Below are 13,860 nucleotides of genomic sequence, written 5' to 3'. Positions count from 1 at the left end.
GCAAAAGATTTCCACAAAGCTCTAAACAGTATCTGGCCGAACACATTCAGTTATATTACACGTCTATCAAATACATGGCTTTGGCTAAATGATCTTTCATGTTATTTACAGAAAATGGCCAGAAGATTCAAGTGCAGATGCTTTCAATAACCTATTGTTATTAAGTATGTAAATAACTAAAGTCCTACATTCATGCTGACAATAGGAAAGAATGTACAATGTTCACATTTAATAATTCTTGAGATAGTTGCACATTTTTGTACCTTGCAAACTCAACCTTCTTTCTACTGCACTTTGCCACTTAATGTTAAAAGCCCTATGGTTCTGCAAACTACACTGAAGTGGTCTTAGTTTCATTCCCTAAAACAGGTGCAATTTGACAACGAAGCTCAAGTGCCATCTTCAGACCAAGTGCTATGAAAGGTTAATTATGACATACATTACCTGTTGGTAAAGTATTACTAGCTTGTTCACTGGATGTTGAGTGCCCCCCTTGCACATTCCCTTTTCCCGTGTTTGCTACATGATCAATGGTGTCTGTTGCAAAGCCCTCGCTGTGCTCAGTGGAAGATTGCTCTTTTTGGCAGAGCTGCAAATGACAGGGTCTTTCCTGAGGTCGACCATCACTGCCACCACCCGCATCACCACTGCCATCCCCAGCGGCTGGCTGGATATTATCTTTCACAGGTAAGACATTGTCCTCCTGCTGTCGTTCAGGTGCACTTACTCCCATCATGTCCTTTTCTGCAAGTTTATTCCTTCCCTCGGCAGCATCATGATGGGGAGCAGCTGGTGTAGTATCCACTTCTTGCTCCGATTCTGTTGAAGCAACTTGCAAAGTTAAATTATTAGCCTTCATACTGACGCCATCAGCAAGTGGTGAGGGACCGGGAGCTTTACACTGTCTTTTAGGCTGCTTTGGAAAGTCATAGTTCAAGAGGTCATCCTCAATTTCCAGGGAGTACCGGGAATAGTAGGTTCTCCCTTGAGGGTGACAATCACCTTCATGGACACCGCTGTCAAATACATCAGAGGGGGTAAGAGAATCCATGGAACGGGCAGGTGTTTCAGCATCTCCCTCGTCAGAACCAAGCTCTTCACACTCATCCACAGAGAGCAGGACAGAACGCTTAAAATTCGCAGCCGAGGGAAACTTTGTCACCTCCGTCTCATTTTCGGCGACATCTTCAAAAGCCAGGTTATCAATACCCTGGAAGTGGTAAGTGTTCTGCTCAGGAGGGGGAGGAGCAGAAACAGTTGGGAGCGTTTTCACTGCATTCTCGACTTCAGACTTGTCTTCCTCAGTAACGTCACACAAGGACAAGATTTCCAAGGCAGCATCTAATTTGCCACCAACGGGCACAACGCATTCCTCACCACTTTTTTCATTTGTCTTATTTCCTTGATGAGAGTTTTTGAAACCATGATCGCTTACGGACTCTCGTGCTCCAGTCTGACCATGAGGCTCCTCCACTCCTTTCATTTTCACTTCTACTTTCAATCCGCTGTCATATTCCTTAAGTTCTTCCGGTGTACTGGTGTCACTGCTACTTCTTCCAAGAAAGTCATGACAAACAACAGTACTGCATTTGGAAATGCCTCTCTCATTTGATCCATCATCATCTTGGGAACCTCCAGCATCATAATCCTCAGAGTTAGGTTTAATATCATCAGATGACGTTGTTGCACTTCCAGTGTCCGTGTCCGGACTTTGTTTTGGGAAAGAAGTGTCTGAAGATGGATAGACCTCTGTCCCCAAGTTCCAAGACTCCACCAATGTTTCAAAATCATCCTCTTGATTTTCCATGCCACTTGGTATATGTATTTCTTTAGGCAAGTCAGGCAGAACTTGCATGTCACCAGGGTTCAAGTTACGTTCCGAACCTTCTCTAATCGCATCAGCAGGTGTTGTGACAACACCACAGTTTGCAGCTTGAGAACTTCCACTTTTGAGACGGTCTTTTGAGTTTTCACATTCCTCAAGGATTTTCAGTTTGGTTTCAGGATCACGTGAGAATTCAGTATTTGTAAATACTGAAGAATGATGTTGGGCAACCCTTTGATTTGGCTTCACGCAGGATTGGCCATCATCTTCAGAGTGTTTCAGAGTTGTTTCAACTTCATTAGCAGCCACTTTATTCCCAATTTGCTCCTTTTGATGAAGTTTAGATTGATTTTCTGAGGTCAAGATTTGTTGAACACCTTCCAAATTCTGCTCTCCTTCTGCCAACTTACAATCCTCTGATGATATCTCTGTACCTGGGCGAGGTTCCAACAGAGCGTTTGCTCCCATTTGATCTTGTTCAGCATGAACAGTTCCATTTTTTGATCGTGCCACACTTCTCACATTTTGGCGATGAGTATTCGGAGCAACTTTATCATGACAACTAGAGGTGGACCTTTTCAATCCTGTACCAGTTTTGTTTGTGGCTGTGAGCGACTTAGTTGACGGTTTTCTTACATTGGGCAACGATACACTTCTCTCTTTCAGTGCAACCTTGTTATTTAAATTAATGGGTGTTCTGGGGCTTGAGGTGCCAGTTTGCACTGTTCTCTTTATACTTGTCCTTAATGCTGTGGGAGTAGCTGTTCTTACAGCTTTAGATTTATTCGATTTTGTAAACATTTCATTGGGGGCAGTTATTTTTTCATTGTTTGTAACTTTGCTCGCCAGCTTTAAAGCATCTGTTTCTGAAGCAAGGCTCACTTTTCCCAGCTTCGGATCTAAAATTATAAGAAAGGTTAAAATTGTAAACATTTTTCACGCAGAATTAATTTATTTTTGATAACTACACCGTCAAAAGGGAACAAACAAGACTAAATATATAGTCTTTAGAAAAGTGACATATAATTACAACAGAAAATCATGCTTTCTGATTTAAATTAACGACGTAATACAAACTTTCACCCATTGAAAACTATTGTTTATTTCTATTGGAAACGGGTTCCAGCTTCTAAAATATATCCATGTTAATTGTAGCAACTTACATGTGGTGACAAGTTCAACATTCTAATCATTTCCCGAGTAAAGCAGCTCCTGATTTATTACCTCCATAAGCATTGACTCTGCAATTATCAGAATTTATATAATGTCTTTATCACAGTGAAACAACCCAAGGTGCATAACCTCTGGTCTCTGACCCTCACTATTTCACTAGATCCATTCACTCTATCAACATAATATCAACCAAATCAATTGTTTCACAATCTTTCCACATTCTTACTAGCACCTCATTAAAATTCTAGCTTACTACTAACCAAGGACTAGAACATGGAACAGTGCAGCACAAGGACAAGCCCTTGGGCCAACGATAACGGTGCCAAAAATGAAGCCATGGCCATCACTTATCTACCTGCACATAACCCATATCCCTCCATTCCCTGCACCAATCCAAAAACCTTGAAATGCCACTAACGTATCTATTTCAACCATGATTCCCGGCAGCAAATTCCCGGCATATCACCTTTAAACTTTTGTCCTCTCACTTTAATGCTGTGCTGTCTAGTATTCGATTTTTCCATTCTGGATTAATTCCAACATTGTAATTAAATCTGCAATAAAAGTTGACGCTGTTGCTTACCTACTGAATGAAACCTCAGAAGCCAATTACCAGCTTCCTGACATCACCTCGAATCTCCCCCTGGGTCTGTGACCCTACATGTTCATAAGTCATAGGATCAGCATTAGGCCATTTGGCCCATCAAGTCTCCTCAGCCATTCAATCATGGCAGATCTATCTTCCCCTTAACTCTATTCTCCTGTCTTCTCGCCATAACCTTTGACACCCTTGGAACATCAGATCGTCATCTGGCCACGTGGCTACAAGGCTTCCCGGCAGGCCACGGCTGAGGACAGGAAGCGCGGCTGGATGCCTTTATTGAGGCGCCAGTCTCGATGCCTCCCAGATCGTCGTGTAGAAGCCCGGGTCGGTGACGGGCTAGGGCTTCGCGGGTCAGAAGGAGGAGCCGGGCCTCTTGGGTTGGAGTCAGAGTTGGCGCAGTGCCCGACGGACCCCGCGGCTGGGGCCCGGGTCGGCATCAAGGAGGCGTGAAGTGGGGCATCGACAGCGGTGAGGCATCGCAGGGCGACCTGTGGTCGACGGTCGATGAGAGCGTGGAGGACCATCGTGAGGGGGGAGGGGAAGTACAATGGAAGACTCGGGGGGGACACAGCCGTAAGGGAGAATAATGGAGGACCCAGTGTGGGGGGGACCTCTTGAGGGAGGTGGGGGGGGGGGGGGGGGGGGGGGGGAGAACAATGGACAATTGTGGAGAGGAGGAAAACAAAGGACAATGGGGACCCGGTGTGGAGGAACCGCTGTGTGTTTGTGGGGGGGGTGGGGGAGAACAAAAGATGGTGCCGGTGTGCTTTGTTATCCAGGTTAGCCGGGAAGTGGTGTTGGGTAAATTGAATGGATTAAAGGCCGATAAATCCCCAGGGCCAGATAGGCTGCATCCCAGAGTACTTAAGGAAGTAGCTCCAGAAATAGTAGATGCATTAGTAATAATCTTTCAAAACTCTTTAGATTCTGGAGTAGTTCCTGAAGATTGGCGGGTAGCAAACGTAACCCCACGTTTTAAGAAGGGAGGGAGAGAGAAAACAGGGAATTACAGACCAGTTAGTCTAACATCAGTAGTGGGGAAACTGCTAATCAGTTATTAAAGATGGGATAGCAGCACATTTGGAAAGTGGTGAAATCATTGGACAAAGTCAGCATGGATTTACAAAAGGTAAATCATGTCTGACGAATCTTATAGAATTTTTCGAGGATGTAACTAGTAGCGTGGATAGGGGAGAACCAGTGGATGTGGTGTATCTGGACTTCCAGAAGGCTTTCGACAAGGTCCCACATAAGAGATTAGTATACAAACTTAAAGTACACGGAATTGGGGGTTCAGTATTGATGTGGATAGAGAACTGGCTGGCAAACAGGAAGCAAAGAGTAGAAGTAAACGGGTCCTTTTCACAATGGCAGGCAGTGACTAGTGGGGTACCGCAAGGCTCAGTGCTGGGACCCCAGCTATTTACAATATATATTAATGATCTGGATGAGGGAATTGAAGGCAATATCTCCAAGTTTGCGGATGACACTAAGCTGGGGGGCAGTGTGAGCTGTGAGGAGGATGCTAGGAGACTGCAAGGTGACTTGGATAGGCTGGGTGAGTGGGCAAATGATTGGCAGATGCAGTATAATGTGGATAAATGTGAGGTTATCCATTTTGGTGGCAAAAACAGGAAAGCAGACTATTATCTAAATGGTGGCCGACTAGGAAAAGGGGAGGTGCAGCGAGACCTGGGTGTCATGGTACACCAGTCATTGAAAGTAGGCATGCAGGTGCAGCAGGCAGTGAAGAAAGCGAATGGTATGTTAGCTTTCATAGCAAAAGGATTTGAGTATAGGAGCAGGGAGGTTCTACTGCAGCTGTACAGGGTCTTGGTGAGACCACACCTGGAGTATTGCGTACAGTTTTGGTCTCCAAATCTGAGGAAGGACATTATTGCCATAGAGGGAGTGCAGAGAAGGTTCACCAGACTGATTCCTGGGATGTCAGGACTGTCTTATGAAGAAAGACTGGATAGATAGACTTGGTTTATACTCTCTAGAATTTAGGAGATTGAGAGGGGATCTTATAGAAACTTACCAAATTCTTAAGGGGTTGGACAGGCTAGATACAGGAAGATTGCTCCCGATGTTGGGGAAGTCCAGGACAAGGGGTCACAGCTTAAGGATAAGGGGGAAATCCTTTAAAACCGAGATGAGAGAACTTTTTTCACACAGAGAGTGGTGAATCTCTGGAACTCTCTGCCGCAGAGGGTAGTCGAGGCCAGTTCATTGGCTATATTTAAGAGGGAGTTAGATGTGGCCCTTGTGGCTAAGGGGATCAGAGGGTATGGAGAGAAGGCAGGTACGGGATACTGAGTTGGATGATCAGCCATGATCATATTGAATGGCGGTGCAGGCTCGAAGGGCCGAATGGCCTACTCCTGCACCTAATTTCTATGTTACTCTGTCAGCAATGTAGGTGGCTGCTAATGGTATACATTGGCTATGGAAGCAAAGAATTTCACTGTGCCTCTCACATGTGACAATAAAGTATTCCATTCCATCTCTCCCAGATAGTCACAGACCTCATTTCCTCTTGAGGACTTCCCTCCAGACTCAGATGCCCCAGCCACAATGACCTTATTTCTATGCCCTTCCCAAGATCCATAGGCAAGACTGCTGGCAGACCCATTTAATCAGCAGCTCTTACCCACTGACATTATTTACCTTGACTCCACTTTTTCCTGTTGTCCAGTTGCTTCCCACATATCCAGTACACATTTAATGGCCTCTGCCTCTGATAATTCCCAATTTTCTTGGTTCCAGAGGATCACTAGGGACATCTACCTCCTTTGCAATTCCATCCCACACTAGGATAGCCTGAGGGCACATTTGCTTCTTCTCTGAACAGAGACCCAACCTATCTTCCTCCTCCACTATCCTGCCTCAACTGACTGAATATGTTTTTTTGAACTCTACTCACCTCCGTCAAATCAGGGGTTGATGTGGCATGTAAACAGAAAATGCTGCAAATACCAAAGCATTGGTGAGACCAAATCTGGAGTATGGTGTACAATTTTGGTCGCCCAATTATAGGAAAGATGCCAACAAATTAGAGAGAGTACAGAGGAGATTTACTAGAATGTTGCCTGGGTTTCAACAACTAAGTTACAGAGATAGGTTGAATAAGTTAGGTCTTTATTCTCTGGAGCGCAGAAGGTTAAGGGGGGGACTTGATAGAGATCTTTAAATGATGAGAGGGATAGACAGAGTTGATGTGGACAAGCTTTTCCCATTGAGAATAGGGAAGATTCAAACAAGAGGACATGACTTCAGAATTAAGGGACAGAAGTTTAACTTCTTTACTCAGAGAGTGGTAGCGGTGTGGAATGAGCTTCCAGTGGAAGTGGTGTCGGCAGTTTCATTGGTATCATTTAAAAATAAATTGGATAGGCATATGGATGAGAAGGGAATGGAGGGTTATGGTATGAGTGCAGGCAGGTGGGACTAAGGGAAAAAAAGTTGTTTGGCACGGACTTGTAGGGCCGAGATGGCCTGTTTCTGTGCTGTAATCGTTATATGGTTATATGGTTGTTATACTCAGCAAGTCAGGCAGCATCTGTGGAAACTCTCTCTCCACACACCCAGAAGATATTCCAGCTCTTCTTCCACCTCAACAGCTGCCATATTCAGAGCATTCACCAATTTCCACCAACTTCAACCAGATGCCGCACTCAACAATCCCACACTCTTTTCCTTCTGTTCTTACTCTGATACATATATTTAGATAACATTAAAACTGTACCTTTTGCCTTGATTGTTGCTCCTGATGTTGCCCTTGCTTTTTGCTGAGCAGATAGGTCACTGCTACTATTCCAAGCTCTCTTCACTTGAGCTGGTGACATTGCTTCATCTCTACTTTGTGCCTTCTGTTTGTTGGACATACTAGCAGTCACAAAAAAAAATCAATTCATATTTTGCTTTTCATCTATGAAACTTCACATAATTTAAATACAGCATTCCATTCTATTCATTCCATTCCAATCCACAATGTGTGTAACAACACACTTGGTCAATAATTCTAACTAGTAACTATCTTCAACTAATTTAGTGTACTATAACCCCGCTTTGAGATCCTAAAATAGATTTAAATAAAATAGACCAGCTGGGGAGATGGCAGCCCTGCCGACAGTATGTTCGCTTTTTTCCTTTCTTTTAGTTATTTTTTTAGTGCGTTAAAAGTTTGTTTTAATGTTCTTCGGTATGTTTTATGTGGGGGGGGGAGGGGATCGGGGGAACCTTTTTTTTCAAGTTCCTACCTTCCCGGAGATGTGATCAATTTTCGGATCACCATCGGTCTACCATCGCTGGAGCTGGAGGCCTCCTCAGACTGTCGTGAGCCCCACCGTGGGGCGCGGACTTAACATCGGTGCAGATCCCTTGCCTGGGATCACTCCCACCGCGACCACAGTGAACTTACCATCTAGGGCTCGCAGTCTCGGGAGAGGCTAGTCAGGAGCTCCAACGCCGCGGAAGGCTCGACCAGCCCTGACGCGAGGTTCGATCGAGCAGCCCGGGGGAGCTGACATTCCCCCGACGCGGCAGCAGATCGCATTGATGCGGAGGGCCCAAACGCCGCCGACTACGGGAGTCAAGACCGTCCCGTTAACGGAGGGCTCGAGGCCCCCCGACCGAGGAAGAACAAATGGAAGAACTTTATTTTGCCTTCCATCACAGAGAGGAATGTGTAGGAGTCACTGTGGTGGATGTTCATGTTAAAATGTGTTTTTGAGTGATTTGTTGCTTTTAATTGTATGACTGATCTGGCCAATGAAATTCCTCGTATGTTGCAAAATATACTTGGCAAATAAAGTGTGATTCTGATTCTGAAATATCAGTTAAATATTGCACTATTGAAAATTAAAATTTTCTTCTACCACGGATGCTACCCGAGCTGTAGATTTCCCAACTGTTCCCTTCTTGGTTAAGTGGAATGGACCCATACTCTCTACAGTTTAGAAGCACAAGAGATTATCTCATTTAAAGTTGCAAAACAATTAACGGGCTTGATATGGTAGATGGAACAGGTGTCAGAAGGCAAGAGAATGGGGTTAAGAGGGAGAGATAGATCAGCCATGATCGAATGGCGGAGTAGACTTGATGGGCCCAATGGCCTAATTCTACTCCTATTCCTTATGACCCTATGATAACATTAATTCTGGCTGCAGCTTCTGTAACCAATGGTCAGTCTCGAAAACAATTTAGTACAGACACTAGAAGAAATGTTATTACCCCGGGGCGTGAGAATATTTAGAATTTTCCACGCAAGAGGGTAGTGGAAGATAAACCATTGAGTATGTTCAAGAAAGAGATGTATAGACCTTTGGACATCAAGGGATAAGGAGTCAGAACAGAAACACGGCACCATGATCAGCAGCAAAGGGCAGGGACTTCAGGAGAGACAGAATGTTTTATTCCTGCTTTTACTTATCTTCTCGACATCAGTAAGACCAAGTAGTTAATTGTTGACTTTGGACAAGGAAAGCAGAGGATCCACAAATCTGCCTTCATTGACAAGTCAATGGTGGAAAGAATCAACTTCAAGTTCCTGGGCATGCATATCTCTGAAGATTTGCCCTGGGCCCAGCACGCTGATGCAATCATAAAGGATCCCATCGACACTTCTACTTCCTTAGAAGATTTGGTGTGTCAACAAATACTCTTGAACTTCTACAGCGGTATGGTTGAGAATATTATGTAAGAAGGAACTGCATATGCTGATTTAAACTGAAGATAGACACAAAGCTGGAGTAACTCAGCTGGACAGGCAGTATCTCTGGAGAGGAGGAGTAGGTGACGTTTCGGCTCGAGACCCTTCTTCAGACTGGTTAGCGATAAGGGAAGAGAGATGGATGGTGATGTGGAGAGATAAAGAATGAAAGATTTGCAAAAAAAGTAACAATGCTAAAGGAAACAGACCATTGTAAGCTATTCGTCGGGTGAAAGGAAAGGGAATGCTGGAGCTACCTGAAGTGAGAGAAATCAATATTCATACCACTGGGCTGTAAGCTGCCCAAGCAAAATACGAGATGCTGTTCTCCAATTTGCAGTTACCCAAGTCTTTGGTTGAGAGCATCATGGCTGAGTTTGGCAACTTTAATGCCCAGGAATGAAGGAGATTACAATAAAATGGTAAACACTGCCCAGTCCATCACAGATACTTACCTATGTATGAAGGAACTGCAGATGCTAGTTTGAACCAAAGATAGACACAAAAAGTAACACAACGGGACAGTTGTGAGAAGGAAATCTGCTTTTCACTTTTACCCCTGGCAGTGTGTTCCTAACACCCATTTGTGTAAAAAAAAACTAAAAAAAAACTGCCCCGCACATCTTTAAACTTTGCCCCTCTCACCTTGTTAGTACCAATTCCTGCTCACATTTAATCGATCTCTCCAGTCGACCCATTTCCTCTATCCTTACAAATAAAAATCCTTCACTATCACCTTCCCGTGCCCCTCAGTGAGGACAAAGAGATTGGTTATCTACACCTGTTCTGGAATTATTTCTGCAAACCAATCTGCCTCTTACCCCCAATACTTAAAGACACTACTTTAATAGCAGTGCTGTGCACCAATTTCTGCTCCCTTGGGCTGAAGTAACAGTGCCTTCTAAGGTACTGTTACTTCAAGAGTTTGCAGTGGTGCAGTGTGTTTATCGAGTCACTTAATGATATCATCAAGTCTCAGTATAATAACATTAACTCTGACATGTTTGAGGTGTTCCACTTTAGTATGTCAAACTAGTGTCTGACCTACACTGTAAATGATAGCGCCTTGTAGAATGTTGCTGAACAGTGAAATCTGGGAGTATTCATTCTTTTGTGAAAATCTGTGCGAATGTATTCCCAAGTTATTACAATTCTCTTCAAAGAAAATGCATTAATCCAGCAGAGGGCACCAAACCTACATTAAATCAGATTCCTGTTTACATACCACATTGGATCCAATAAAATCTCACATTTACGGTAATGTGGCACACTAAATAATTTTATTTTATTTTACATGCAACGTTTTGTTGCTCTGTGATCATATGTATGGATTCCTATGACTGTAATACCCAGAGGAAGTATTTGAGGCTTCCCCTTGGCATTACAGTCAAGGAAAGTACTATTACAACATTTAATAGACATTTCGACAAGTACATGGATAGGATAAAGTTTTAGAGGGATATGGGTCAAACACAGGCAGCATAGCACTTGCATAGATAGGGCATCTTGATCGGCATGGGCAAATTGGGCTGAAGAGCTTGTTTCCGTGCTTTACAACTATAACTTAAAGGGCTACATTTTTGAAAGCAATAACTCTTAATATATTCAAACCCATCTGTGCAGTGGTGATGGGGGGGGGCGAAGAAAATAGAGAAAATAAAAATCATGAAAATATTTATAACTATTGCTCACCTACTAGAAATGGGTCTGGTGGTTTTCATTGAAGCAGGTGGTGTCTTTGTTGCTTTGACGACAGTTGCTGGCCTGTTAACTGTGAAGTAGTCATGGGGAGGAATAAAATAACAGGTTACATTTTAATGCAATTGCTCACCATCAGCTCAGCAACAGAGCAGCCCACTGACATCGAGAACAGTGGTGTGGGTCATTAGGTTTATTAGGTGAGAGCACGAGCACACCGGAGGGGAATGGAAAAGAAAGTCACACTGGCTAAGTTCGCTGGGGCACGATTTACATCTATGGAGGTCACAGATGTTGAAATTGCAACATATCAATTTGTTTGATCTGTAAATCCCACTAAAAGGATTTCAGCTGCCTTTGGAGTCCACACTGAAGAACTGAAGTTAAAATCCCAGCTCACATTTAAGCTCGAATTATTGACTAAGCCATCTGCCAATTCAATTTGGTGTTACATTTAGTGGAAAAGACTTAATGGGGAGGAGAGAGAAAGCAACCATCATGGCAAATGGGATGGAAGGAGACAAAAATAAACATGCCTCTTGTTTTGAATTTAATTTGAGGGAATACCTGGCAGGGTCAAATTTTATTTCCCAACCAACTCCAAATGCACATCAGGCTAGAGGAACAGGGTTCCTTGTACACGCTTCCCATATCTATCTTTGTACTGAATGTCAGGGGTTTGGGAGGTACAGCATAGTCTGCAGTCTACATCATGCAGACTGTGATCCAGTTCAGGAGAAAAGACAATCTCTCCACCACACTACAGCACACCTACAGAAGGAGGGAAAAGGTTGACAGTTCCAAAATGGTCACGTTGCAGAGAAATTTAACGAGGATGTTGCCAGGACTCGATGGCCTGAGCTACGAGGAGAGGTTGACCAAACTGGGACTCTATTCCTTGGAGCACAGGAGGATGAGGGGTGATCTTATAGAGGTGTATAAAATCATGAGAGGAATAGATCGGGTAGATGCACAGTTTGTTGCCCAGAGTAGGGGAATTGAGAACAAAGGTTTAAGGTAACGGGGGAAAGATTTAATACAAATCTGGTACATGGTTAGGACAGGTAGTTGAGGCAGGTACTATCGCAACATTTAAGAAACATTTAGTAGGTTGGACTAGTGTAGATTTGACATGTTGGCCGGTGTGGGCAAGTTGGGCCGAAGGACCAGTTTCTACGCTGTCAGACTCGATGACTCTATTTAACTGCAAAACAACAAACCTGCAGAATAAACCTTCTGGCTTAAAGGGGTCTTTGCAAACTCTTGGACAATACTTTCAATAGGATTGCTGAAAGATGCCAGCTTTTTGCCACAATTGTTCATTTCATTTGTTGCTCTGCCCTCCAATTCACTGGTGTGCCCACCTGTGTCTACAGTGAGGCTTTTGTTTGAAAGTTCCAGCTTGTCAGAATTGCACCTATTCCCATTTTTCTCTGGCTGTGGCTGAGTGGTTTTCTTGAGTGGTTTTCCTGACTTGGGTTGGACACCAGACAAATTAGAAGGAACTTTAGGCCGGGCTCCTGTAGTTGATTTTCCATCGTGACCACCAGTCTCTTTGCTGGCCATTGTAGAGACCCCTGGACATGACAAACTGGCAGAATGTCCTTTTACTTTAATAGCCACTCCCTCGCTTTTTATCCTGGCCTCTGATCTGGTTTTTGCAGAGATGTTAGCCTTCGTTGAAGTGCTTTTCTCATTGCCTTTCCCACCTTTTGGCATTTTTTCACTTGGCTTTTTAACAATCTTGTCCTTTGTTTCCTCCTTTCTTGAAACGTTTGCATGCATTCGCCCATTTGATTTTGGAACCGATGCCCCCAATCCTTCAGATTTCATTTTTGAAGCACTAGCCACACAACTTTTGTATAGATTTGTACTTGACCGCAGCTTCCCCTTTCTGCAGGCTTGCCCTTCCGTGTCAAGTGCGTCCGAATTGAGCGTCGGATTTTCTTTATGCTGTGAGCAAATGTAAAGTTAATGCACATCATTAAATAATTTTAAAAAAAAGTTTGAGTTACATGTACACAACTAGATTAATCCTGGATTTTTTTACTATTTAAAAATTACAGATGGTTCTTCTATAAACTAGGGTACCATCAATTCTTCTCTATCCCATTACAGACATTGGGCTTTCTCTATGGAGCTGGTGAGCTACTTGGCTGAGAACTATATTCTGCTCTCTGAATCTTCCCATTTGCTCCATCTATTGTGCTTAAGGTTGACACAATCGTATTTGTGTCGTGTTATCCAATTTGATTGGATAGTACGCAAAACAGTGCTTTACACTGTACCTTGGTGCACATGACAATAACAAGCCTAATCCTAACCAAAATGTAAAATTAGGTATAATTCTTGATTTGCATTCTCAAATGTATACACATAGAAAATAATAGACCTTAATCATAATCCTTACCTGGAAACTGGTCAAGGTTGGTTTTTTGGCAAGTTTTCTATTGTCACCTTTGTCCAGAGCAGCTGAAACATGATACACAAAAACATAAGTAGAAGCCTAAAGCCTACTCTGACATTTAAGTTCATGTTCAACTTTGCACTTCAATTTACTTTCTCGCCTGATCCCCACATCTCTCAATTTCTTAAGTGTCCAAGAATCTATTGATTTTGCTCTTGACTGAGCATCAACAACCCTTGAGGGTAGAAAATTCCAAAGATTTACAATGCTCCGAGTAAATAAATTTCCCCTCATCTCAGTCCATTAGTTAGATACACTCTCAAAATGCCAGCAAAATTCATTCTTTTGTCATAACACTTGGCTTAAGTAAAATACTGGAAAGGATTCAATGGGTTGAATGCATTAGGTCAGAGGATTAAATATTTAAAATGACACATTTT

General features: G+C 43.3%; 1 protein-coding gene across 3 annotated transcripts in view; it reads right to left on the bottom strand.

Moving 5' to 3' along the window:
- The window catches only part of btbd8 (BTB domain containing 8), an 84,229-nt gene that overhangs the window by 3,465 nt on the left and 66,904 nt on the right, over positions 1–13,860 (bottom strand). For 2 of the 3 annotated variants that reach the window (XM_055641404.1, XM_055641401.1), the window contains 5 exons: positions 13,424–13,485; positions 12,234–12,966; positions 11,008–11,086; positions 7,351–7,490; positions 445–2,724 (listed from right to left, as the gene is read on the bottom strand). In XM_055641404.1, the coding sequence (XP_055497379.1) occupies positions 445–2,724; positions 7,351–7,490; positions 11,008–11,086; positions 12,234–12,966; positions 13,424–13,485 (3,294 nt within the window). The remainder of the gene's footprint in view (positions 1–444; positions 2,725–7,350; positions 7,491–11,007; positions 11,087–12,233; positions 12,967–13,423; positions 13,486–13,860) is intronic. The other variant, XM_055641402.1, reaches the window with a different exon arrangement.

Source organism: Leucoraja erinacea, chromosome 10 (assembly GCF_028641065.1).
Source record: "Leucoraja erinacea ecotype New England chromosome 10, Leri_hhj_1, whole genome shotgun sequence".
Classification (NCBI taxonomy): domain Eukaryota; kingdom Metazoa; phylum Chordata; class Chondrichthyes; order Rajiformes; family Rajidae; genus Leucoraja; species Leucoraja erinaceus.
Note: the sequence above shows the minus strand (reverse complement) of the source record. Positions and strands in the feature narration are given on the sequence as shown.